At 42.1% G+C, this 27,950-nt stretch overlaps 2 protein-coding genes across 3 annotated transcripts in view; one reads left to right on the top strand and one right to left on the bottom strand.

Moving 5' to 3' along the window:
- The window catches only part of MYLK4 (myosin light chain kinase family member 4), an 82,874-nt gene extending 70,833 nt beyond the window's left edge, over positions 1-12,041 (bottom strand). For both annotated transcript variants that reach the window (XM_076330445.1, XM_076330447.1), the window contains exon 1: positions 11,959-12,041. In XM_076330445.1, coding sequence (XP_076186560.1) covers positions 11,959-12,014 — 56 coding nt within the window. In that variant the 5' untranslated portion in view covers positions 12,015-12,041. The remainder of the gene's footprint in view (positions 1-11,958) is intronic.
- Positions 313-26,767, top strand: WRNIP1 (WRN helicase interacting protein 1). The gene is made up of 7 exons (XM_076330450.1): positions 313-920; positions 10,836-11,027; positions 12,021-12,265; positions 19,003-19,232; positions 24,402-24,557; positions 25,418-25,497; positions 25,992-26,767. The coding sequence occupies exons 1-7, from the start codon at positions 372-374 to the stop codon at positions 26,265-26,267; spliced, it is 1,728 nt and encodes a 575-aa protein (XP_076186565.1). The 5' UTR covers positions 313-371; the 3' UTR covers positions 26,268-26,767.
- Positions 26,768-27,950: the final 1,183 nt, after the last annotated feature.

Here is a 27,950-nt window from a genome sequence, read left to right as displayed (position 1 = left end):
CACAACTAAAGGCGGACGGGCCTCTGCGGAATTTGCCCCGCAATGCCCTGGGAGCACAGAGACAGAGGGCGGGTCCCCCTCAGGGCGCCATATTGGTACCTGCCCACAGGGGCCTTTCCGCCCCTGCCGGAAGCCTCCGCAGGGCGGAAGGCGCTGAGGCCTCCGTGGGGACGTTGTCCCCTTCCTCCCCTCGAAGCCAGCGAGGCTCCCTGCAGGGCGGGAAAATGGTGTCCGTCTCCCTCCGCTACTAGGGGCGGGGAGCGAGGCCGGGCAGACTACAGCTCCCGAAGGGCTGCGGGTGCCGAGGGCCGGCGGCCTCGCTTCCTGCCGCAGCCTCGCGTCGCCTCACAGGCCGTCCGCGGCGGGAGCCGATGGAGGGCGCCGAGGAGGGGCCGCTGGTGCAGTGCCCTGTGTGCCTGCGGGAGCTGCTAGGCGCGCACATCAACTCGCACCTGGACCGGTGCTTGCAGGCCGGGGAGGGTGAGGTGGAGCCGGGCTCGTCTCCCCCCTGCAAGCGGCCGTGCCTCGCCGCCGCCCCGCCGGGGAGCCAGGCGCAGGGGGAGCCGGAGGAGGCCCGCCCGGCCGCCGCCCCCCCCGTCTTCTCCCTCTTCCACAAGGGCCGCGCCGGCGGGCAGAGCCCGGGAGTCCCCGGCAGGAGGAGCGGGGCGGGGCGGGAGGGGGCCGCCGTGAAGCCGGAGGACGGAGACTCAGCAGCGGCGGGCAGCAGTGCGGCGCTGCGCGGGGCGAGCCTGGTGCAGAAACTGGAAGGGAAACCCTTGGCCGAGCGGCTGCGGCCGGACACGCTGGGGGATTACGTGGGGCAGGAGAGGGTGCTGGGAGCCCAGACCCTGCTGCGGTCCTTGCTGGAGTCCCACGAAATCCCCTCCCTCATCCTCTGGGGGCCACCGGGCTGCGGCAAGGTGAGTGGCGCCGCCGGGCCCCGCCGCCGCTGCTACCGCCCTGCCCTGGCCGCGCCGGCGGGCGGCTCGCCGGGCGCAGGGGGGCGGCGATTAGCGACCGGGCATAGGTTCACACCGTGCAAGCTCGGGTTGGACGTTCAGGCCCTTCTCGGTTTCATGTGGCTTTCGAGGCTGATGAACTTCAAGGGTGGGACCTGTTTATTTTTCTGAATTCACTCTTTTCCCGTCGTCTTAGCTTCTTCTGTGATGTCTTTATGTTGGCTGATGCCAGCAAGTTTTCACTTGGATTACAAAACCACAGCCTGCCTCCTGAATAAAATTGAAGTGGCTCACGCCCACCAACCCCACTCCCTGCAGCTTGCACTTTGGTTACGCATGCCCTTGTTGGTTTCACATAACTTAGATTTGGTAAACTCCAAAGCCATTAACTAAAACACAGAAGCTGAGAAGCTTAAAAACAGTAACAAAACAGAATCTGTAAAAACACCTAGGAAATGGGGTGAAATACTGGCAGATTACTAGTGTAGGGTTTGCTTTAGCTCACAAATTCTGGCCCCTGACAGAAGGCAGCTCAGATGTGGAAGGGAGCTAACATTGTGGCCAGGCCATCCACCTATAAAAAAACCCTCTGAAACTGATGGTCTTTGCGGGATCTGACTGCTGCACGCTCTTGTTCTGCCTCTTTTAAGATAGCAGGGGCTGACCATGGTGAATCCCAAAAGGCACTGTAATTACAGCACAGCAGTGAAGTGATCCACAGCTCTAGCGAGGAAAGGACCAAATGAATGCCTCAGGTGTGGTCAGGCGGGAGCACTCGAAGATCTCGCCTTCATTTTGTCCTTTTTCTCCATATTCCAGATTTGCAGGGGGGCAAAGCTAAGCAAGGAAGATACATGGTTATCTCTGTCAGTCTAATGTGTGCACAGCACTAAGTTTTGCATATTATATATATAGATAGATGTCTTGGTTATGCGTGAGAGTATGCATGGGAAATCTGGGATAGGGAAAATAATGCCTAATGAATTAATGCTAGCAGAGAAGTTAAGGACAGAGCAGCAGCTTGCTCTTCTCGGCATACTTACTTGAAGATAAAAAGAGACTTGATATGTATGGTATTTGAATAATAATGCCAGTTAATCCCAATAAGGAGAATAATTGATAGATGAGTACTGTTAGCAATGATGCAACAGGTTGTTTAGGCTAGATAACGTGCACCTGAAAAGAACCAGCTGGTGAACTTAAATAATTGCCACTTTAAAATAACAAGGTAATATCAGAAAGAGAGAGAGATCTGAGGAGATGAGGTAAAGAAGGGCTATTTCTTAGAGGTCTTTTCCAACCTTAATGATTCTATGATTCTATAAATTTCTTTACTGAAAGAGTGGTTAAACATTGGACCAGGCTGCCCGGGGAAGTGGTTGAGTCACCATCCCTGGAGGTATTTAAAAGACGTGTAGATGAGGCTCTTAGGAACATGGTTTAGTGGGCATGGTGGAGTTGGGTTGACGGTTGGACTCGATGATCTTAGAGGTCTTTTCCAACCTTAATGATTCTATGATTTCTATGATTCTAAAAACTCATTAAAGGGGAGGTGGATTGAAGCAAGATGGCCAGAGAGAGAAGTGGAATTGAATTCTTTAATAAATAGGAATCCACTAACATGTTCAGGGGCCTGCTTCTGTATTTATTCATACTCTTCTGCCTTTTGTTTCCTGTTATCTGTGTCAACAGTGTCTGCTTGCTCTTTCTTGAAGCCCTTCTTCCTTACAAAAAAAATGCTGTTACAAATACAGTGGTAACAAAGCAAAGGCCGCATACAGTCTCTGGAAACTGAATTCAGTGACCTTTGGGTTGTGATCTGATGAACCCACCTTTTTTTAGCAATGGAAATGCTTTTTCATGAGCTTGTGACAGCTTACGCTTTGTTTCAGGTCTTCTTTGGGAACCTTCTGTGGTACTAAGACTGTTTTTGAACAACGGGTGATCTGTTTCATGCCTGTAATAACGCAGCTTTCATTCTCCTTTCTCATGACCTGTCTTCCTCACCCATATTCCTTATGCGGAGTTGTATTTAGTAAGCTTGCTTCTCACAGAGTTTAAATTCTACTGCTCATCAGTTGTGTGACCTGCCTCAAGACTGCGCCTTTTGCCCCATCCAAGGAACAGTTCCACAATTTATCTGTTATATTTTCTCTCTCCAAGTACTTAAGCTGTTGGGTAGCTCATCTCCTTTCTAAGTTGCTCTTTCTCAACAAACAGTTTTGAGGCTACATGCTTTCCGCTAGCTATTGATGGACCGTCCATTCTTGGCTGAACCAGAAATTCCTACTGCAAAAAGTTGAACTTTTCCCCTCACCCATGCTTATCAATATTTCTAGGATGGTGCTAGAATATAGTTTCATCTCAGGCCTTCTTCCCCATAAATCATATTGTCTGTCTCAGGTAAATGGCTGAAAGTTCTATCCTTCACTTGGATATTTTTTATTAAATTCCTGTCCTTACAGATTTAATGTTGCAAGGCAAAATAGTCCCCCTAAAGATGGAAAAAGAAGTCTGTGGTTACCTGCTTGCTTCATTCACTTACTATTTGGGTTGTACGTATATAACACATCTAAGAAAACATTTCATGAGGAAGTAAGCTGAAACAGGTAGAGGATAGACAGATGAAAAGGAAGACTATTTCTCTTTTTATGTGAAGAATTACATAACTCGGTGCTTGAAACTTGAAAGATCTTGTGAAGGAGAAATAAGTATTCTCACTGCCTCAGGACCTGGTTGGACTGATAATCAAAAACTTTTTCTGTTAGATACAGTCTTTTTCAGTGGGAAAAATATTAAGAAATAATTGCATGTTACGTAGCTTCAAATGTAACAAGCCCATGTGCTAAGCTCTGCCCATCAAAGAAAATAGCCTTACACTAGAGGGTAGGTGCTAAAATAGGAGTATGATTAGATATGTTGGTCTAAATTCAGAAGTGCTGTGTAAGATAGTCATAGACTCCTTAAACCTCTTCACGCTCCTGCTACCCATAGAATCTGGCTATTGCAGCCCATCTATGCTTTCTCCATTTCCACAGCCAAATGCCATGCTAATTGATACTTCTTTTGAAAAGGGTGGAGCAGGACTAGGTAAAAAAAATAAAATAACTGGAGATGGAATTAATCATTGGAGCCAACTTTCAAATTAATTTATGTATTATTTATCAATCTGGACCTTTATGAGAAGTAGTAGTTTTTCTAAGTCTAAGTAGAAGTAGACTTTTTCTAAGCAAGAAGAGGATAATCTTGGCTATTAAACTGCTATAAATGCAGTACTTCATATTGTAGTTCAAGAGTACATTTGGAGAATTTTTATCATGAAAGTAATAAAGCTAGGTACCTGAGTAAAAATACATGTGCTTTGTACTACTCTGCCCAAGTTGATTTCAGCCTCAGCTGCACTTGAATATTCAAGGAAGCACAATCAAAACTGAAAACACAAAATCAGGGTACTTCTGTTGTGACTTTATTTTCTTTTGAGTTTCCATCTGTATTAAGTCATCTTATTTTAAGGGAGCGTGATCTTTGTACTTTTAATTTGTCATCCTAATTTCTTAGGAAGCCAAGATGCTCTGGGTGAAAAGGCTTTGAGTCTTTGTTTTTGTTTTTACTTTTGTCACTATTAAGTGTTGAACACAAGGACATATTTTCTGCTTTTAAGAAGCTGACCAGACACAGGCCAGAAGAAGAAACACTGCCTCAAAGAGGTGCTGTGGTTATTAACTTAGGAGCAGTTAGCTTGTTCATCCTGACTATGCAAATTTTTAAAAGCCTGTATGAATTCTAGTGTAATCCAAGTAAGCTGTACTGTGATTTATGACACCTTAATGCAGGGATTTAGATTTTTGCTTGTCTGCCATGGGGCACCAATTTTAGTAAAGAGTTAGCGGGGGGACACAGTGTAACTTGAGCACTGAATAATTTAGCTGCCACAGATACGGTTTAAGCCTTATAAACCTGAACATTCTGTATTTAAATACGGTAAACATTCCCTCTTGCTGTTTAACAAGAAAAAATGTAGGCAGCAACTGTCTGGAACCCGCTCCCTACAAAAGATAAGACAAAGAACATTCATGCGTGATTTTCTGGGGTCCATATCTGCAATCTAGTACTAAGGTAAAATATGCCATGTTGATGTGAGTGCAAAACATGAAAAACCCCAGTAAGTCGTCTTTGAAGTTTCTATCAAATATCCACTGAGTTTATATTTTATTTCTAGGACTCCCTTGTATTTCTTTGGTTTTATTCAAGACTGCTATATGACACATTGAAACACAGACAGCAAATCCAACTGATGTATTTTGCTCCCTGCACATTTATCGTCCCTTTCCTCCAGCATTTTCTATTTTGCTAATTCAAGTGATTACCTAAATGGCTATTTGATTACTTGAGTGTATTTCATCTTCTCTTATTCATACTGCTTGGGGCCTGATTTGCACTGTTTGAAGTAATGAGTTCTTTTTATTGATTACCATGAGATTTTTAGCTGAAAATGCATGATATCTTTTACAGTAGCGTAGAGTGAAAGTCTGGAACAATGCTGAAAAATTAGTCTTTGCAGTTGCCTGGGAGAAGGCTTTGAATACAGTGTGCTTGATTTTGCTTATGCCAATCTAAATCAGGAATAACTTAGGGTAGTACACTAGGAAGAGAAAACTGGAAGAGAAAATACAATTATATTTGTAAGGCGGATGGAATATAAGGAGACAAATCTGGATGCAGCAAATGGAGGCACAGCTCCATTTCAGTAAACATTATGCAGTGACCTTGCCTCTGTTTGTGCTTGGTCAGACTTGGATTCTGGAAGTGCTGCAAACCACACGCCGTGGCTGTTGTTCAGTGACACCTTACTCCTCCAGTAGTCTCACAGTGGACTATTTGGGGTGTGAGGAACCAAACAAGATGGGTAAGAATAGCATCTGCCCTTACGTAAATGCCAACTGCTGCCACTTTTGATTGTGTTTATCTCTATAGACAGTGTCCCTGGGCCAGTGTCCCTGGGCCATGTTCCTCTGCTATCCTGCCAGTTTCCTTTAGACACAGACCGGCTCATCTGTGACGCAGTGTGGTAGCTTGGGGTCAGCTCAGCAGTGTTGGGTAGAACAGACCCCAGCTTTTCAAGCTGCATCCCAGGGAACTGCTCCCCTGGCTGGCATCCAAGGATGCTGGCACTGTTGTTGTCTTACTCAGGGCAGTGAAAGAGAGCGTGGCCTTTCCTGACTGCTTGTCAACCACAGTATGGCCCTGCTGCCCTCAAAGAGAGGGTTGAGGGTGAGGAGAGGCTGTTGATGGCAACACAATGTAAGCAAAGATGTGGAAATCCTGGCCGGAATAAAGGAAGAGGCAAAAATACAAGGAAAGTCATAGTCAAGAGAGCAGCAGAAAAAAGCAGGATGCCAGTTCAGAACTCTGATAACGTAGCTTAGACCCTACAAGTCTATAGGTGTAGCTAGCCTGTTGGGCTTGTGTTTTGCACTAGGCTGTCAGTCGTCTTTCATCCCTGCTGCAAACGTAATTCACACAGTGGTTTGCTCTGGAACAAACCAGCAAAGTCACTTGGTGGGGAGGCCTAGATGCCAACTAGATTATCCCTGCTCACGAATAATCCATGCTGCACTGCAGTCTATACACTAGTGCAGATCTGTGCCAGATCTGCTTTGGTCACCGAAACATGGCCTAGCAAACCATACAACCTTCCAGACTTGTTGGGAGAAGCATGTATGTTGGAAGGGCCCATCCAGGTACAAGGAGCTCTTGCACCAGTGTGCTCCCATAAAGCGTAGTATGGATGTTAACTCCTCATGAAAAGGCTGTGAGAGGTAAAAAGGGCTGTGAGGCTGGAACAGAACAACTGTGAGCTGTTCTGCACACCATGCAGGAGCTCTGACATGACTGCTGAACACAGTATAGATGTAACCTGAGAGACCATGTGTTTTCTGTGACTGACATCTACAACTGCTGTTTTGCTAAATTTATTCAATTTAAGAATGAATAAGCAAAGTCTCCATGAACAGGCAACCATAGGCAGATCCCTAAACAAGGTCTACCTGATCTTCCACAACAGTGAGGTAAGAGTGACATTAGGTTTAGGTTTTACAGTCAACTGCTTGGCTGGAGTCTTCTTGACTATGATCTGACCATATATGCTAATCTCTTCCCAATTTTTTCAATTCTACTTTCTGAAGAGAGCTAGGCAGTACCACTCTCTATTCCTGGAAGGGGCTTTGGTGAGCTAATGCAGTGGGCATAGTTTAATGGCCTGGTAAAGAGGTGCAAAAATGAAAAGGCCACCTTACTTCTAAGTGGATAATGTTAGTCATTGAACATCAGCATCAATAGGACAGGCTTAATTTGTACTTGGTTTTTACTATTTTCTTCCAGCCATGGGTGTGAGGTTGCATTGACGAGGGGCAGCACAGAGAATAGGGAAATAGGTCACACTCAAAGAGAGTTGCCCAGTCAAGGAAACTTGTGGATATACAGAAAATTCTTGTCTCCTAGTATAAACATCCTACTAACCGGAATAGCAAATCTGGTTGACTTATCTGCTCTGACAGTGAGAGGTGTGTGGAGCCAAGCACTCTTTGTGGGTTACTTTTATTTCATCCATAACTCGTATCAAAGCCTGGAAGAACTGGTGGTATAGTTGCTGGGAGTGGGCTTGTTTGGCTATTTTTTGTTTGGTTGGTGGGTTTTGTAAATCTCGGATGGTTGCAGCCTTTGGGAAAGGATATTCTCATTTGGGCTGACATGAAGAAATTTGCAGGACGGTGGAGGAGAGTTTCAGTAGTTAAGTGTTTGTTCTGTGTGTAATGGATCTGGAAATAAGTGACCACAGGCTCAAGTTGAAAGTGTTATTCATTGGTGAGTAACGGTTCATGAGTTTCTTGGTGGATATGTTTCCACATTTCAGAAGGGCTCCTTATGATGGCGTTTCTTTAGCCTGTCTAAACAGATAAGTCAGTAAGGTATTGCAATTTTCAGCATAAAACTTGAGATGATAGGCTTGAGTTTGGACAGTTTGGTGTGATAAATGGAAGAGAACTGAGAATGATTTCTGGAAGGGGCAATGATATTACACTGTGAGCTTTGTAAGGTGTAATTTTTAGTGAAGTTAGCAAAAGGTTAGTTTGCAGGATTACTCCTATTCTCATTGGTATAAATACCACTTAATTTACAGGAAAGAATACTTCTGCTCCTCCCCATAAGGAAAAAACATGATCTAAAGAAGAAACACCTGTATAATAAAAGGAGCAGAATATCAACTTGTCTAGATTTCCTCTTCCTGCTTGTTATGCTGGTTCCAATACAGGTGTATTCATTCATATTAAATTGCAACATCAGTGTCACTATTTTAAAAGACTTTTTTTCTAATGTAACAAACCTACTTCAAAATTTATTTCAGATAATGAAGGATAGTCAGTGTGTTTTCTTCTGCCTTATTTCATATTGGATTTTTAATTTTTTTCTTATCCCTCAAATACATTGCCCTTGAATTTAGTGAGAGAAACTATGGGTTTAACATACTAGTTGCAGTTCTTCTGTGCTAGTGCCTTCATACTTAGGCTACCCTGCTTAAGTTTCCACTGGGTTATATGTTCCCTAGGTTGTAACCTGATAGTATCAAAGAGGGAGAAAACAGCGTAGTGTTTTCTGACTTTTGCTTGAGATGGGAGGAGAAAAAGCAGCATAGAAAAGTTAAGTTCATGGGAAATAACAGGCTTTCAGAGGAATGGGGAAAGTTCAACCTGGATGTGATGGGCAGTTTTACTTGCTAAATGATTGATTGTGCAGAACAGAAGGAAGAGGCCATGAACACGCCTGTCCGTGTCAAGCGCTGGTTTTGAAAGGCAATGTATGTTATTCTTATTACAACCTTTGTTGACCCAGAAGTTGGCAGAGCAGGAGAGGTACATGCTGGCTGAGAGCTGTGCAGCAGTTTTCAAGTAGATTCTTAGTCTAATAGTAACTTTCAAACAAATCTTTGTATGTTTTTTTTTCCCTAAATTAGGGGTAGAAATATGGACTCCTGTGCATGTGTTTAAAAACAATTCCTCCCTGCTTTTTTTTAAACAACAAAACTATCTGTGACCTGGTGAATGAGGGCCAGGGTGCAGTGAGGTGCCGGTTCAAGTGGAGCTATAAGAAGAATAGCCACTTGATTTCACCACCACCACTGCCACTTTTAGAGAAGGAAGAGGTACATTTGTCCTTTTTCATCCTCAAATTTGATGGGTTTTTTTTCCATGCTTTCAGTGATTATTAAGGCATGGGTACATCCTCTGAAGGTACATTCTGAATCAAGGCCCTTTTGTAAGGAAACACCAACTTTGGTTTCATTTTGTTAGCTTAGTTTCAAAGATAGTTTCACTTTTGTTTTTTGGTTTCCTAGATCTTCCTGATTTCTGTAGGCTTTGCCGCAAGCACTTTCCAGTGTGTCTTTCCAGTCTTGTCTTCTGCAGCAATATAAGGAGGGGAGGGGCTGGTGCTTTGAGCTCCAGGGGGTGAGAGAGGATCTGACACGAGATGCCAGTCTTGTATCAGGATGTGAAGTGACACCTCTTCTGAAGACAATCAGGAAGCCCTTACTAAAACTAAAGCAAGAATAAATAGTGATACGTCCTCCCCCTTAGCCTCCCCTTTCCCATCTTGGGCTGGTTGCCATTTCAGGGACAAGGAGATGCATTAAATAGAGCAGTGCTGTTAGGGCAGTGAATGAGGTCCTGCCAACATCACTGGTAGCCATGTGGTAGGTGGTTGCTTCTGCAGCCTCCCTGCAAGAGGATCAGGTTGGCAGCACCTGCTGCTCTAACCTCAGTACTTGGAACATCTTCTGAAGCGGTTTTGTCAGCACCTGTCCCACTCCTATTCTGCTGAGGCTCTCCTGTCTTCAGTCTCCTTGGGCTCCTTCTTTAATAGAAGAGTAAGCTTGATGGAAGAATCCCATTTTTCTCTAGCAGTACTTTCAAACAGAGATACACTCTGCTTGGGACATGCAGGTACACCTGCATTTGCTAAGGGTTGTGAAAGAAAGTCTGAAAAGTATGCCTGTGATGTGTTCAGGTGTAGTGAATCTGCCTGAGAGGTAGTACCGGAGGTTGCTTCTGTGCTTTGGTAGGCTCAGTGAAATTCCCTATAAATAAATTCTGATTTGAAGGAGTTGTCTATAAGGAAAGAAAAACAACGTAGCTGCTCGCTAAAACCAGCCAACAGTTTGTTCAGTCAGCTGTCTTTTACTTCCCTGGGCTAGCATTTGATTACTGTTGACTATTTAGATTTAAAGAGTTACATTTTCTTAAGTATACATGTAATTTTTCAGTACTAACATTCTCATGCTTTTGTAGAGAACTGCTATCTAATTAGTTTAATTTTTATGTGGAGTGGAAATAGAAAAGGCTTTAATTAACAACATTGTAGCTTTTTATTTCTTAAACGTGGTTACACTGTAAACTCTCCTGCAGGTGTCTCGGGGTAGTCCAGCTCTTTACCATTAACATACTCTACAGAATAACTGCTCAGCGAATTGTAGTCAGCCCATCTTCTGTGACAGAAATGTATTTGGTGAAGAGTTGTTCTTCTGTGGTAAAGGAGACAGCTGTCATTGCTGGCCTTTTCAGTATTGCAACTGAATAGGTCTGGTACATGAAAGCGCAGGCATTAGAAATGCAGCGGTGGAATTGGCAGCTACCTCTAGCAGGAAGTTTTTAAGTCTTCTGTGTGCTAGAATAGCATGAACTAAAATACCTTACTCTGTAAACTGTCAACACTGTCCCTATGTCCAGAACATACAGCTTTGTTCTTTACATATTTCCTTCAAATGAGTACTTCCTATGTCCAAAACAATTTTTACAAAGCTTTCTCCTATTGCTGTTTCAGACTACGCTGGCACACATCATAGCCAACAGCAGCAAAAAAAATGGCACGAGGTTTGTGACACTGTCGGCCACAAGTGCCAAGACAAATGATGTTCGAGATGTCATCAGCCAAGCCCAGAATGAAAAAAGACTCTTCAAGAGAAAAACTATCCTCTTTATTGATGAGATCCATCGTTTCAATAAATCTCAGCAGGTATTGTACTACGCCGCTTTTTGGAAAAAGCCTTTGTCAGCACTTCTGTAAAATTTCCCACTTTGCCTTAAGATGATAGCTTGCTTTGGGCTTTTGATTTTAATGTTCATGTTTTTAGTAGATGAATTAGGGAGAAACAGAAAAATTAAATTCCATAACTAACTTCCAATCAATGTTTAATTATTGTGATTCAAAGATTTAAATAAAAATCTGAGCTATACTTATAGTTGACTTATGTGCCAGGCTTTATATGACATTTTTCTGAAGTTTTATTTCTGCAAAGTCATGTTAGTAATGTTTGCCGTACAGCCATACATATCTTCATTTCAGCCTCCCTCCTGGGGGTAGCATTCTGCATTACCTTTAAAAAGGTCTGGAATGTGGATGTGCCTAGGGTGGTTGTTTGGTTTAATGTTGTCCCCTCTTCTCTGCGAGAAAAGAGACCATAGTACCATTAAAAAAAAAAAAGAGACCATAGTCGTGCCATGGAAAGCTTGAATTCTGTACTACAGGTTGCAGTTTCTATATCAAGCCATACTCCAATCTTCCTGTAGTTTTCTGAGCCATCTGATAGAATTATGTAGGGAACTGTAGCCCTAAAGATTGGTTCAAAGAGTATTTAGAAGTAGCCTCACTGTTTGTTATATTTGATAAGGAAATTTCATGATATCTGATGTTTGCCAAGCAATAAACCAAAGTCACATAAATAAACTAAAAATTTGCAGATTTTTGACACTGTTTCTTTTCAGCTGATAGTGTCCTCCTCAGTGCAAGCACGAGTTATTAAGGTGAACAGCCCATAACGTGCTGTGTGTGTGAAATTAAATCATTCAGATAGCTGAGCAGATGAGCTGCCTTGTCAGTGAGGTTATTTGTCATATCAAAGGGGAACCCAAAGACTCACAAGACACGAAAAACGTAGCCTACTCACATGGGATGTTTCAGGTTGTCATTGATCGAGATCAGCTTTTTCTGCTTCCCTCCCATCCTCAGGACACTTTCCTTCCTCACGTTGAGTGTGGGACGGTGACCCTGATAGGAGCGACCACAGAAAACCCTTCCTTCCAAGTCAACGCCGCTCTTCTGAGCCGATGCCGGGTGATCGTCCTGGAGAAGCTCTCGGTTGAAGCGATGGAGGCGATTCTGATGCGGGCTGTCAAATCTTTAGGGGTCCAGGTTTTGGGCCAGGGTGACCAGCACGACAGCTCTGCGACTGGCAGCAGCAGTGAGTGCTCGGAGTGAGTACTTTATGGGCTGCAGGGTGTTAACGCACACAACCCGAGGAATTGACTGCCTGCCAGGGAGAGAATGAAGCAGTTGGGGGGTGGGAAGAGAAACCCTAGCCACTTCTGATAGTAAAGAAAAGAAGTGGCAGCATATGGCAGGGGCGGGGGGTGACAGGAGAGAGAGAGAATTCAAAGCACTGGCTCTCTCCATCCAAAACATAATTTCACCGTCTGGATTAGGAGAGAAAGTTTTATACTTGGATCTGTAGCTCCTGACTCACCCTCCCAGGATATTTAAATCCATTCTGCTGCTGAGGATTTGCCGTGGAAGCCTGTAACTGGGTCTTTGTCATGTCCTAATGCGTGTTACTTCTTGCTACTGGTTGTAAAAGCATCATGTTACCATTAAGTAGTGGATGGGGCATCCCCTTTTAAATTAATTTGGAAGTGCCTGACAAAAGTTTGTTGTTTTCTGAGAATTTTTTTTTAATAAGATCAAGGAGGATACTACTGTTCTGTAGTCGCAGGATAGGTGCTGTGGTATGTTTTATGGTATGCTGTGAGGAGAGGGGGCTGTTGCTGTGAGGTGTTAATAGATTGTTTTAAGATAGACTTTGCTTTTCTCTGCTCCTTGTTGTCCAAGCCAGATAGAGTCACGTTAAACGTTTGGGAGAGTTTTGGAAAAAACAAGGTCCAGATTTGTCCATAAGGGATGTTATTTGCCTTCTGAAATGGCTAGCTGGCAGATAAGAATAAAGCTTGGTATTGCGCTACTTTCATGCAAGTAATTACAGTTCCTTCATGTTGATGCTTGTCTGTACTCCTAGTAATTTACAGTGTATTGACATGGTGGTGATTGGGCAAGCACTCCGTATGAAATAAATGAAAGGGAATCCACTTTGTCCTTTAGCTTTGTCATAGAATGTAAACACTAAGAATCGCTAACCTGAATGCTGAGGTCAGGGCAGGGAAGGAAAGCTATTCCCTTTTTAGTGTACCCTGCCTTATGGTTTACTCATTTGTAGCTTTTACATATTGTAGTAATGTGAATTTTAGAAGAGAGGGCAGTACTGCATGTCAGCCTTAATGTAATGGCACAGCTGTGGTTGTGGCTACACCCCGACTGGGGTTCGGAGACTTTCCTTTCTCTACGGGATTAAAGTACAAGGCATAGTTTCAGCTGCAGTTGTTTGGGTTTGGGTTTCGCTAGACTCTCCGTATCTGTAACCTTCCATTAGCTATGGATGATTTAAACAGCACGGTGTGGTGCTTCATCAAACTGAAAGAAGCCTGGCAGGCAGACTGTCAGACTAGCACAGTTTCAGAAATCCATCCATGGAGAGAGAGGGCCCCACTCCAATGGCTAACGTGGGAGCCAAGCATTTAAAAATAAAAATGGGTTTCAGAATTTAGGAGTGTTTGTTGCAGTTGTGTGTTAAGTCTTTCTCGTCTTTCCTGCTGCTGTCTGGTTCTGGTCTGTAGTTGATACATACTGTTGCTGATGAGTTTGGCTTTTTATAAGCCATCCTGTCCCTTACTGCAGTTCCAGTTTTGGTCTCCTTGTTAATTCCTCCTTCTTGCTTCACTGTCCATACCATTTCTGCTCCTTCATTTCCTCTCCACCTACTACTCTGCAGGAGCAGCTGTCTCTCATCTTTTACCCCTTCAATTCCCTGCCTCTATGAAGCAGGGCTGTCATTAGATGCAGGCAGGTAACAGTGGCCATGCTGTCCTGAGGAATAAATGAAAGTCACCAATTACAGCTGAATTGGTTGCTCGCTCTGCTCACCTTTGTTCCAGAGTTGGAAGAGGAGCTGTAAGGCAGCATGTCCCCAAACGTGGGGCACGCCCACTTTGAAAATGCTGCAGATATCTAGCCAGAAGGCACAAGAGATGTGTATATTGAATATTGGATTTCATTTCCTATGTGAGTTTCCCTTCCCAAACCATGGAAGTGTAGTATGAAGTTCTGCATGTGCTGCTTGGCCTCAGTTTATCAGATGGTCTTGGTACCACATCACTTGTCTGACATGATGGCTGACCTAGATGAGATTTTGAAGAGGATGATTCTTTGTGGTCTATCCTATTACCTTGAGGAATAAGGTGAGGGTGAATCTTCCTTAGTCTCTACAGGCATCTTTTGTGCTCAACGAGAATGCAGCCATCGCCGAATGATTCAATCGGTTTCATCGTCTCTGCACTCCATGCACGTGCAGCAGTCATCAAAAGGAAAGTGTGCTCTACCTGAATCTGTTTCCTTAAATTTTCTTGGTGGCTTTTTCTTATCTTGCTTCCACCATTGCTGCGGGTTTCTGATAAGGTTAAGTCGCCTGGCTTCTCTTTCATGCTGCTGTGGCCTTTTCTTGCTGTAAAGCTGAAATAGAACTGCCAGGAGGTGTTACCTACTTCGGTAATTTTGTCTTTGTTACATCATCATGCTCATAAAGCTTCTTTGTCAGTTTTTGTATTAGTTACTGGATTTCTTTAGGATAAGATGTGCTTTGTGTTATATTTTCATCAACTTTACTGCCATCAAATTGTGCCTCTTAAAGCCTGCAGTAAATTAAGCTGAAAGATGGGGGAATATGAAAGGAAGAAACATACTCATGAAGAAAAGTGAGGAGAAGTCAATGTTAAAGGAATGTTTATATTGCTGAACCTTTGCTTGTGCTTTCTGCAGTTTACACTGTTTCAGTAATAGCACAACCTGTTCCAGGTGTACACTGATGCACTACACTTGTACTGTGTCAGTGATGGAGGAAATAAAATTCTTCTTTTCTTGGCTTTTTATTTTTATCATTCAAGTGCTGCCCTCAGAGTGGTATCTCTAATTGAAGTCAGACAGTAAACTGGATGGCGGATTAATGTATTTGAAGTTAGATAGCATGGAAGGCGCACAGCTGAGAGAAATGAAAGGATCCCCAGTTTCCTGTTGGCAAGCCCAGACATCATGCAGTTCAGCTTGTTAGTGGCTGTATTACAAGTACTGACAGGTTTTGAATTCACTGGTTTGTAAATCACAATGTTGAAGATGGGCTTCCTTTCGGTCTTCAGTGTTCAGTACCTTTTTGAAATTTATTCCCTTTTTGGAACATCCATCCAATTTCCTTGCAGGAAGTAGAGTTGCTGGGATGAGACGTGACATTCAAAGACAATGCTGTAAGGCAGTGAGCAATGCATATCATACTGCAGTATTTCAGATGAAGAACTGTATTTGCCTGTAGAAGTGTTGCAATCTGTCAAGGAGTGAGTGTAGTGAGAATAATTGCACTGAGAAAGTAAGAAAGTATTGATTTATATGTGAAAGAAGCAATGGGTACTTGATCTCATGTTCTGCTCAATTATTTTTAAATCTTTCATCATAAAGGTTCTCCTTGCTTGGACTTCCTTATATATACTCTCTGATACTGCTTACACCCTCTTGTCATTGGATCAAACGCTGCGGTGTTGTACAGGTTTTATGGGTAGTTCATCACATGTTTCATGTTGTTTCTTGGCACGAACTTTCTTGAGGGTATGGAGATAAGGAGGAATTGGAAGAAAGATTTATTATCCTGTAGTGGTAGTTTTCCATTCCTTAAGCTAGTATATCACCTTCAGCTCAGTGAGTGATGGATCCCGGGGCGTCCCTTTTGACTTGTTTATGTTTTTGTCTCCAAGTATCACTGGTTACAAGGTACCAACACTGAGCATTGGCTTCCAGGGGGTGTTCAGTGTTAATTTTGGAGAGTGAAGAAAATACAAGGTTTCCCATCTGCAAGAGGATCAGGAGCTTGGGAAGAGGTCAGAAAGCATGGGAGTTATTCTGCCTTGCAGTTCTAGGGTGTGCAGAAGTTGGGTAAAGTGGAAGGGTGTAGGACACTTGGGCTTCTGAAGACAGGATGGGCTTAAAAATGTAAAATACAGCTGGTGTCTTTTGGAAACCAAGATATTGAAATAATTGTCATCCTGATTTTGAAATTAGGCTCCTGCCTAGTGAAGTTAAATCATAAAAAAAAAAAAATGGAATTTAAGATTTTAATTCCTCAGAAAAAATAACTGAATTCAGTTATTCTGAGTATAAAATGTTATTATTTTGAAATACTGAGTGTGAACGGAGCTGAGATTACGGAACAGGGAAGCATTATGTTATTTCGAGTCAGTGATTGTCATCAATACACTGTGCAAACAGCATGTATGTGGAAATTTTCTCTGTTTATTCTTGTTCTTGTATCATATTCTGTATGTCGTGCTATTATTGTAGACATGGACTGGATCAGCCTAATACATAATACATTATTTGGAGCGGAATTTCCATTACCAATATGTTGTAACTTGGATTTCACCGTGGAAGTGGACAAGACCTTTGCTTGTAACCAGATTTTCCGTACTTCTTGTGCATATTTGTTTCAATTCCTGTAATACTAATTGCTTGTGTTGAGTCAACGGGGCACTTAAGAGTCCTATAGTGAAACTGGAGAGACAGGAATACAACTCAGCTTTCTTGCCCAGCTTCTAATTAGCAAATAAATGGAAAAAGTGCTCTGAGGCCTCAACTTTGCTTGGGACAGACTGTTCTTAGCTTCTTGCGAGCATAGTACCTGCCTTTTAGTGCTTTCAACACTTCCTCTCCACTTGCAGTTGCTGAGTGCAGTTGTGGGTATTGGTGTGAGGAGGCCTCAAGCGCGTGGTGTTCTCTGCAAACAGCAGGCAAAGAGCTTAGTCCTTGCAGGTGAAACCTTCTCTTCAGTCTGCCTTGCTGGTGTATCCCAAGTGTTTGCTCGGTGCGCAGCATATTTGGTTTTGTTCCCTGTTGATGGAGGTATTAGCAGCAGGACATCTGTGTGTAGTGCCTGCTGGGTTTTTAAAAATAGCTTTTGCTTTCTTTGCTGGCTTCTTTCATTGCATATAGAAAAAGTTGGTGCCCATCTGTAGTGCTGAGGGGTGAACATTGCTCCCTGATTTTCAAGGAATTTGATGCATGAGATACTTGGCTGAATAAGTCCCTGTGCTGTTAAATTCTTCTGCTTCCCCGTTCAAACATGAAGAAGGTGTTTGAAACACCTTGGAGAAAGTGCAGCTATTTTGGAGTTCCACTGTGTGTGCGTGTTAATTTTTTTTTTTTCCTAGCTTTATCAAATACATGAGAAATAAGGAGGTGGAAATAAAAATAGGACAAGATGCATATGTGTATATAGATAGATATATTTTTCCCACAGGATGCGATTCCTGCTGCCAACCCTCTACAGCATGGGTTATAACCCTGCAAGACATTTGTCAGCCTTCACTTGCAGTGCTGCGGATTAAGATTGCAGCTCTACAAGCTTTTCCCTCTCATGTGTGGGCATGAGAGGGCTCAAATACTGACTGTTAAAGTTTTTCCAGCACCTACTGTCTTTTTCTTTTGTGTGACAAGTGCAAAGTGGGTTTGCGAGGAGGAAGAGGAGGCCAGTAATGAAGATTAGTGGATATGTGTGTCTGGGAACCCTGGCATTGCCTTTTTGTACACCATTGGTAATAACAGTAATAAATCTTTCTGGTGAATGAAGTGCAGGGCTGTTGTGAATCCTTAATTATTTGGCACACAAGGGCTTCATAAGAAATTGCCTCTCACGCCAAGCTCTGTGCATTAATCCCGACCGATACATGTCACTCTTGATTTTCCGTCCAGTTACTAGAAATGGCTAAGTTAGGGCCATTATTTATGCCATGCTTTAACTCCACTAGCTGCTGTTTCCAAATCAAATCAGTTGTACCCTCTGCCTGGCAAACACCTTAGCCATTAGGTTGTCTACATAACTAAAGTTTGAGGGTCAAATCCTCAACAGTATGCATATGAAATGCGCAGAGGCGAGTTGGTTTGCATGTGTCCCGACAGTGGGGACTGCAGCCCAGCAGATGAAAACCTGGAGAAAGACCTGGAGGACGTTGTTACTTTCCCAGATTTTTCATAGACCTGCTATGAGATCTCAGCAGATCTGTTGCTGCGTTTCTCAGATCTTCCCGTCTTGTTCATTTAGATTGTGTGTTTACTGGGGTTTGGCCTTTTTCATGTGTTTGTATAGTCCTGGCACACTTGGAGCAGTAGATGGCAAGAACAGTGACTTGCATGCATTGGGATGCCTTTTCTTTCTAGTAAGATATTTTTTGTACCCCAGTGACTATGTTGTAATACCTGTTACCATTTAAAAAAAAGAATGTAGGATGCATATATGCTTTACAATGTGAACAATCCTTCCAATTGTTGCTTTTAAAAGAGCATCTGATAGCAGCTCTTACTGTTGGTAGCTAGTTTAAAACCTCATGCTAATTACTTCATACCTCATTATATTCTCTCGTGCATTTGGATAGCTTCCTACCTTTTCATTGTCCTTCCAACAAGGAATTTGAAGTGCTAGCTGTGAAATGCTGATGGAGTAAAACCTTGTAAAGTTCAACTGGCTGTGCCAGAATTGTACTCTGGCATAACCCTAACCCTAGTTTCCATTGAACTTAATGAGATGAGGAAAAATAAGGGGGTTAAGATGAGAGCTCATGCCCTACCTTCTTCACGTGCAATTGTATTTAACATGCGTTGGGGCAGGAGGAGGAGGGGTCGGATCCCACAGTGTTCTCCCAGGCTCTGCAATGCTTAATCATGACAGAATGAGTTAAGAACAATACTTAAACCCAACTGCCTCTCAAACTTTGTAAACAAATGCCATCTCTAGCATAATACGTAAGGAGAGGAGCATGATGGGGGCTAACAGCGTATGGTTATTCTGTTGCAGATTCCCAGTGTACATAGAGGAGAAAGCTCTGAATACCCTAGCCTACCTTTGCGACGGTGATGCAAGGACTGGACTGAATGGGCTCCAGTTAGCAGTTCAGGCCAGATTAACAGTGGGGAAGACCACTCCTTTGAATATTACCAAAGGTGGTTCTGCAGATGGCATTCTGGTAACAGAAGAGCATGTAAAGGAAGGGCTACAGCGATCTCACATCCTGTATGACCGAGCAGGTGAGTACCTGATACAGTTTCTGAGATGCAGCATTCTTAAGAGCAGATAGCCTCTATAATTTCTGTTTCTTCTCCCCTTTTCATACCAGTTGCTCTGGTGAAACAGTGATTGTACTGAAATTTGGCCTAAAAATTACTTTTCCTTTACAGTGTAGGAGGCTCACCCAGAAATTCCTTCTGAACAAGATTTCCTCTTACCACTTGGGAAGTGTAGGTTAGCTGAGAGATGTTTGCTGCCCTGTGAACAGTTGCATGGTGAAATTATTTGTTCTTTAAGATTTTTAGAATATTATCCTCTAAGAGGGTTGCAATGTAAAGAGGGAGAAGTATTTTGATGAGGAGATTTGTTCTTGAAGGGTTGGAAATCTTCCATTGCACTTTTACTCCTTTGAAGGTCTTGGAAATGCTCACATTCACAACAATGTTATGTGAAAACCTGAGCAGTTTGCTTTATTTTTAGAGTTGCTTTTTAAGGTAATGAATTTTGTAGCTTGCTTAGGGCAGGTCACATAAATCTAGTTGCATTTAAGGCTTCCTAACCTTTATCTTAAAGGTCTTTTCCAACCTAAACGATTCTATGATTCTGTGATTCTAATGTGATAATCACTCTTGCTAAATTTGTGACTTGGCAATGTTAGGCTTTGCAATAGTTGGCCACTATAACTTTTTACATGAGAGGGTTACAAATCAGGGTGAATATTAGAGATTAGGTCAATCCCCTTGAATGCATATGCTAATTCTTCAGCAATACTTGAATCACTGTGCAGTATAGTGCCAAACAATCATGCCAAGCAGTGTTTGGAGAAGTGACTGATTTTTGTTTTGCCACTGTATCTGATATGCTCAATTAACTGTCACTACCCAAAATCTGTGATGAGAGATTTCTCGAGGTTGTGTGAAATGTATATGCCTGTTTGCAGCCTTCTTGCTGCAAAGAGGAAATGATGGCTTATTGTCTGGAAAAAGTCAGCTGGGCAGATACTGATATGATGGCAGCTGAGAAGTCGAGGGTAGGCAGGGGGAGGGAGAAGAAAAGTTTTATGGGGTCTGTGGCAGGAAGAAGTCACGATTAGGAGGAAGCGGAAGATCTGACCAGTTTATTGGTGTAAGTCTCACGCCGTGTAGTCCCTTGTGTGTTTGCTGTCGCCTTGTGGCCACTGTCACGCAGAACTCTTGGCTGTGTCCATTGCTCCCAGCCCTCCTATGCCTGTTTGCTCTGTTAGAGATGGCACAGAGTGCCTCTTCCTGAGGCTTGCATCAAGTCTAGGTAGCATGTGTCAGCCCCTTCTCCATGACAGAAATTCTTCGAGCTCTGTGTAGGTGCTTTTTTTTTTTGTCAGAGATTTTCAGAGAGGGGCGAGAGTGGTGAAAATTCTGTTTTTCTTGGTTGTACAAATGCCAAAGAGCCAGCCACAGATACTGTCACAGTAGCAGGTTGCCTGAGTACATGCCTTTACAAAATTTCTGTCTTCTGTGGAGTAGTCTGTGTCTTGGTTGACCACTTTTGTCAATAGTAGAGATAGCTGTTAGTCCTTTTATGTACAAAGGGCTTCTGGATAGAGGCTACTGTATAAATAAAGATATTTTTGTAGCATGTTTTAGCTAATACTTCTTGAATCACAGTTGTTGTGGAATCCACAATCCTCTAATATAAAGTGCTTCAGCCTTACAAAGTGGAGGGACGTGATGCTGTCTAATCATGATAGCAGCAGCGTACATTTGAGTGTAGTGTGTTCATGTAGAAAGCACCAAATAATTGATTAGTGTTCAATCAGAGTTGTGTAAATATGGAATTTTGATTTTACATAATTACTTATTTTTGGTCACCCTCCGCGAAATTTGCCAAATATAGTTGGGCATTCTTTTATGTATTTTCACCAAGTCGTCTAGGAAGGAAATTATTTGTAATCCAGTCATGAGGCTATTGTTCTGATCTGTGTGCAGACATGTAAAGACAAGATCTTTGTGCAGATAATCTATGCGTTTTAGCTGGAAGGACAAAGAAACAGCTCTAGTCAAATTTCACTGCCAGCAGCTGCCTGCAGCCCTTGCAGTGTGAGAGGAAACAGGCTATTTAGTCATATTCTAGCTTTTAATTGCAGTTTTTTAAATTTTGATTTTTGGAGAAAATGATGCAGCAACCAAATCAATTAAAGTTTAACTGCAGATGGACAGCGAATAGATTTTTAAGATAGAGTTGTATTGTCTCTTCTTCCTCTTATGTATTGTGTCTCTCTGCTAACACTGATTTAATAGCAAATACCAAAGATAAATATCAGAATAATTGCAGGATTTTGTCTCGCTGTCTATGTGGTAACATAAGTTCAGTTATGGTAAAGACTGGGAACGTGTTAAGCTGAAGTTAATTTATTCTGTAATCTGAAACACGATTGTTCCGTACTCTTTTATGGAGGAGGAAAGAGAAGGTGTCTCACGCCATAATGTTGTTTGCCAGCTTTATTGTTTTCTGCTGGACCAGAATGAGAAGTCTTTTTATCCATGCTGTTGCTCTAGTCTTTCTTCCAAGGCTTTCTTCTGTCGTTTATCGATGAGCAGTTGATGTTTACCTTTGGCTAAAACAGAAAATAACATGATATGGGGACTGTGATTTTACTTTTGCGCACTACCTTATAAATAGGGATTGCTTAAGAAGTCCAAATATTAATTATGGTCAGTGAATGAGGCCTTTTCCCTGTCTTCAACCAATAAGACTTTAGATAAATCAACATCTTAAATTAGCTGGAAAACTGTTCATGAGCACATAAAGCAATTTAGGGGCATAAATCAACAAGATTTGTGCATCTGTGTACATGAGACACTAGAAAATCCTGTCCTCCACAAAGCCTCTTGTATAGTATCTTGTTTCTCTTCGGAAATGTATTTGCCTTTATGGGAACTGCTTAGAGCAAATGCATTTTGATTCCAAAAACTCGTCAGAGTTTTGATTTCAAGAGGATGAAACAGGGGATGCAGAACAGCAGTGATAGATAAGTCGGTATGTCTGTCTCTCAACTGAACTGATAAGGCCAAAATCTGTATGTTGGCTAACCAGCCTGAGAGACAGAGCTAATAAATAAAGGTCTGTGAGAAGTTCTGTCTAATTTTTTTAACCTGCTTCTGGTATCTCACATAGAATATATATAAATTGTATTTTTTAAAAAGAAACATAAAACCTCTTTGTCCAATGCATGTAACTGTACTTTGCCTTTAATTGAAACTGCATTTAAAGTACAACTGCACAGTTTTTCTGAAGAAGTCCAAGTCTGGTGTGTAAGTACTGTCATTATGTTGATGACTCGGTCACCAACATTAACTTCGTGAGGAAGGAGAAAGGGAGAAAACTGTCCCCTTTCTCAGCCTGCGTACTCTGAAGTCCCCTGCAGGTATGTAACTCTAGTCCCAACCTATCCGCTGGATTCCTTCTGCCTCTCCAGCTGGTATCCCCAAATATCACACTTTACAGTAGCCCAAACAGTGTATAAAAGCACTCCAGCAAAAAAATCTGGGCGAGTGCAACCTCTGGAGTACTGAAAGGCTGTCTTCCTTACTTTTAAGAGACCAAGAGACGCCTCTTCCAAGAGGACGGTGCGAGTTCAGCTGCTTGGGTTTTTTTGCTACTAACTCAAGTGTTATGACGGAGCACGGACACGCTGTTTGTGTTGGCACGAGTAATGACTGCATACCACGGGGCTCTTTGTGTGGAGTCCTAGCAAAAATAGCTGTCTGCCGGCCTGCGTACGCTGGCAGCGCGTGTGTTGAATTCCCCACAGAACCACACTGCAGCATGAGCAGCGACGCAGGAAGGTGGACCCAGTTTCTGACCTGGGAGGTGGAGGTCTTGCTGGCTATGAAAGGAGAAATTGCAGCAGTATGGGGGCTTTGGTTTTCAAACTTATGCGTGCGGCCTTTTACTTTGCAGGGCCTGCAAGCGACGGTGATGTGTTCTGATACGGCCCTCAGGCTGTAAATCCTTTTAGCCATAGGAAGAAGAGAAATACTAACAGATGGCTGTTAGATGCATGCAGCCAGTTGCCTTTATAATACACACTTAGCTGTGAGCCAAGGAATGCCAGGCACTTCAAAAAATAAAAAAGGCAGATTACGTGGAAAGTTTAACAACAATATTGCAGCAAAATACTCTTACAAATTTGATTAGAAGAAATGCACAAGAATCATGTGCATGATTCCAAAACCAGCTGCACAGAGAAAAATTGCAAGCAGGAAGGGTCTCATTCAGTATTTGTAATGTTGACCCTCTGTTTTTAACTGTAGCCCTAAAAGATCTGTGGAATGGCTTTGTTTCTCCTTGGAATCCTTATCTAATCTTATATTAAACTTTAATGTTAAAAAAATATTTCCTTGTAATTCATTCAGTCTTCCGACTCCTTACTTAGCAGTCTGGCATTTCAGGTTTTGTTTGTGGTTTTTTTTTTGTTTCAGCTGCTTACAGTTTTCAGAACCCTTCCAGTAGTGCAGGTGTCCACAACTGAACTCAGCATTTCTTAGGGGTTTGCCAGGGTTGTGTGCTGCTATCCTGTTTCCTCCAGATTGTGTAATATGCCATCATGGAATATCCACAGCAATGTTTTCTTTTTTTTTCCCTATATAATACAGCAAACTCGTGTTCGATTTACTGCACACTTTATTTTCAAGTTTTAGTTGAAATTTCTTTTTCTAAAAATATCACTAGTGTATAGTACTGGATTTCTCTGATTCTTCTGTTGTCTTCTCAGAGCTGTGTGCGTGTCCAAAAGCAATGTCAGTGGCTTGTATGTGCTCATACTTTACTCTGTCAGTTAGGAGATATTTATATAGAGTCGTCTTCCTAACTGCTTAAAGTATCCGTATTTTTTTTCTTCTGAAGGAAAGGTCATTAGGGTACCAAAACCAGATTGTTTGCCTTGCAATGTTTAAAAAAAAACATCCGCCTTTTCATCTGCAGTTGCTCTGTTATGCTTATGTAGTTAGTGGAATGATCCATGTGGCAAAGCATGAAGATGTTGAAAACATTAATTAAACACCATAATCATATATACATAAAAAGAACTTGAAAAAGCAGGTTATGTTTACCTGTTGTGATCTAGTAAAATATATTCTGTTCCCTTAAATGCATTTCACTTAATTTCCTCCTAACAGCTTTGTGTATCTTTTCTCCCCCATTCTAAATAGGAGAAGAACACTACAATTGCATCTCTGCCCTGCATAAGTCCATGAGAGGCTCAGATGAAAACGCTTCCCTTTACTGGCTTGCTCGAATGCTTGAAGGTGGTGAGGATCCGCTCTATGTGGCAAGGAGGCTGGTGAGGTTTGCAAGTGAAGATATAGGTCAGTATTTGCAGTATTTCATGTTGGAATATTATGTTGAATGAAGATCTGCCAGGCTTCTGGTTTCCAAAAATTGGCGTTTGAGAAAAAAAAACAACCCCAAAACTGCTGTATGCAAAACAGCTACAAAATACTGAAATGCTCCACATCCGACAAAAACTTTGTATATGCACACAGAAACCTACATGTGGTGTCATTGTGATGATCACCTATTGCAGGAGAAACAAATATTTTTGAGATCAGGTTTTGGCAGTGTACTAATACGGATTCTTTTAAACTCTGGTGATTGTAGGTCACCAGTAAACTTGCGTCACAGAGAGTGTGTATTTCAGGGATGTCTGGTTTTTTAATGACTCTGGAAGGTGAATGCCTACCCAGACTTGCAAACCTCAGATTTGATAGCTGGCTCCCTAGTTGCTCCATCTTGATTGACTTAACCGGAGTTACAGATGCAGCAACACTTTTAGCACGTATGTGATGGGTGAAGAGTTCTGAGATCTGGGGAAGCTATGTCTATATAGCAATATTTCCCCATTTCTTTCGCAATTCCAAAAAGTAAGTGAATCATACACGGGCAGCTACTGCTCAGGCTGCCACCGTGTGGCAACAGATTCAGTCTGAAAATCATACCCACAATTTAGACCTTTCTTTTTTTTTGAGGGGACAGAAGAAGGAAGGCTGTGGTTGGAGGGAGTATATCTTATATATTGCAAAGTATTGTACCAGAAGTTCCAACATCTGAGAAAGCAACTTCGAAATGTGCATGGATAACCTTCCATCTTACAGGAGGGGAAAAAAAAAAGAGACAGTAACTAAAGTAAACTGACTTTAACCTGCTTTTGTCTGATCCCTTTTTGTAGGGCTGGCAGATCCTCTGGCTTTAACACAAGCAGTTGCTGCTTATCAAGGCTGTCACTTTATTGGAATGCCAGAATGTGAGGTAAAGGCTTCATTAATTCACTGAATTGAAAGTACTGCAAACTGTAAAACCTATCTGTAAGTATAAAAAGAAACAGAGATTTCAAGGGCAAGGCAAATTTAGTTACTTGTTCATTCAGCACGCCCCTTCTTTGATAAGTAAGGGAACATCGTAGCTCTTAAAATAGATACTGTAGTTTTTGAAATAAAATTCACTGCATATTTATTGTTAAAATGTGGTATGTGAACTAACATCATTTTGCTCTGTCCATTTTTTTTTCTCTCCATTATAAATAAAATAATATATTCTGATATTGTAAAGTAGCTATTCCTTTCTAGCAGTGAAAATCGCAAAGAGCTGTTGTTGTTAAATAACACTATCCATACTATAGTAGCAGGCAGAGGTCAGTTTAAAAACATAATCCCTGTCATGCTGCACAAACAAGCTGAATAACAGACTTTTTTCCCAAAGAGCTTAAAGAAGTCATTTAACATTTTCCCTTTTCTTGTTTCCAGGTCATTCTAGCACAATGTGTAGTGTACTTTGCCAGAGCACCAAAGTCTATAGAGGTATACAGGGCGTATAGCAATGTCAAAGAATGTCTGAGAATGCACACGGGACCGCTGCCGCCTGTTCCGCTGCACCTGAGAAATGCCCCAACAAGGCTCATGAAGAACTTGGGCTATGGTGAAGGCTATAAATATAACCCCATGTACAAGGAACCTGTAGAGCAGGACTATCTACCACAAGAGCTGAAAGGAACAGACTTCTTCAAAGAACAAAAAACGTGACCGCCTTGCTCGGAATGGGTTTTGATTTTATGACTCGTACATTTGTACTGGGATGGAAATTCCCCTTACAGTTTCAGCCATCTGTTACTGTGGTTAAAAGTATTAAGCCACTGAGCCTTTCAGATACTTTCTTACCCTTCTGGTTTTACTGCTGTTATTCTGAAGGTGTTTTATAAAGAATTGCAGTTAGGCAGTGTATAAATGCAAAACTAAGCTTTATCGGTATAGTGCTGTCACCCTCTGGTTCAAATGATATGGACAAAAAATGAGACACTTGTATTTCTGGCTGTCGCTGTAAGACAAGGAATATTATTGTGCTGCTTTTAAAATCAGTAGCTATTTCAGATTTTGAGAATACTATTTTTCCAGAAAATAAATTGCACCCCCTCTGCTAAAATACGGTAAACAAAATATAGTTACAGTGTAATTCTTGCTCTTAAGATGTTCCGGAGACTAATTTTGTACAACATTTATTAAACCAATAAAGTTGTTAAAAATGGCGTCTATGCATTTGTTTAAATATTCTTATGACAACAGTGTGGCTTTGAAAGTTTGAGGTTCCTTTATCATCCCTACTTTCCAGAGCAAGTTGAAATCATTTTGGAAGTAGAATAGTCATGAAAATAGCTGAATTATGTTAGTTTTTGAAGTTGTATCACTTAAAACTTTTACTGTGTGATGACATTTTGGGAAGTGCTTTTGGAAAGGAGATTCCTGGTAGTGAAACACTCATATATTTCCAGTTGTGCTTCAGGAATTCCAATAGCTTTGAATTGGAAAGCGGAGAGACACAAATTGACTCCCTGCTGTTATAATAGAGAGTTTGGCTTCCTCTTCCTGCTGAAAACATATCCACATCCAAGATTGCTGTTGACTGAACATTTCAGTAAGTGGAACGTACGGTCATGGCAGTGTCCCTGATGTTGACAACATTCCTTCACTTCCGTGCTGATTATTTTTCTTCTCCTCAGTCCTTCTTAAGTGTGCAGTGGTCCAGTGTGCTGAAAAGCCAGCAACTGCTAAAACAGCATATGGCTGTGCTAACTAGCAGTTGGGTAGCAGAAGAGGACCGTGTTTGGCTAGGATTACAGCAGGTAATTAGCGAAGAAGATTTTCATTACTGAAGTGCTGAGGAGCCACTGGGGCAACTGTCCGCACTTGTCAAAGTGCCGTGCAGTAATCTGGCCACCAGTGATGAGGATGCGTGTCTTGGCGGAAAATTACCACCTACACGGTAGCGCAGCACAGTTGCAGCTGGATTTGCTCGGTAACTACTCAGGATTTGCTTGCTCCATACCCCATATACCTTTGTTACCGGGCCTATACTGGTTACCTGATGGACTTCAGGGATTCCTGTCCTGATCCTGCTTAGTTTATGAAATGCGACGAGGTCAAAACTTACTGCTTTATGTAGAGCTTCTGATCTTTTTGCTGTTGAACTAAGAATGCTATGACCCTGCTAAAAGAAGGAGGTGGCTCTGCTGACGTCCTTGAGAGGTGTCAGAAGGTTACTAACTCTCCTGCAAAAGGTCTGCTTGCCACAGATTCTTTTTTTTTTTTTAAATAATACCAAATCATTTGTTTTTTTCTGATGTGTTGTGTTGGCCAAACAATGACTGGTGCTTCATTTCAGATTTACAGTATTGCATTTAAACAGTTTTTAAAAACTTGTATTCGGCTACC

The sequence above is a fragment of the Aptenodytes patagonicus genome, chromosome 2 (assembly GCF_965638725.1).
Source record: "Aptenodytes patagonicus chromosome 2, bAptPat1.pri.cur, whole genome shotgun sequence".
In the NCBI taxonomy this organism is placed as follows: Eukaryota; Metazoa; Chordata; class Aves; order Sphenisciformes; family Spheniscidae; genus Aptenodytes; species Aptenodytes patagonicus.
Note: the sequence above shows the minus strand (reverse complement) of the source record. Positions and strands in the feature narration are given on the sequence as shown.

Excerpts from the sequence above, each read along its gene's own strand:
- WRNIP1 (XM_076330450.1), top strand. The coding sequence starts at position 372 with ATGGAGGGCGCCGAGGAGGGGCCGCTGGTGCAGTGCCCTGTGTGCCTG. Across the intron at positions 11,028-12,020 it reads GTTTCAATAAATCTCAGCAG|GACACTTTCCTTCCTCACGT; the intron begins GTATTGTACTAC and ends TCCCATCCTCAG. Across the intron at positions 12,266-19,002 it reads AGCAGCAGTGAGTGCTCGGA|ATTCCCAGTGTACATAGAGG; the intron begins GTGAGTACTTTA and ends ATTCTGTTGCAG.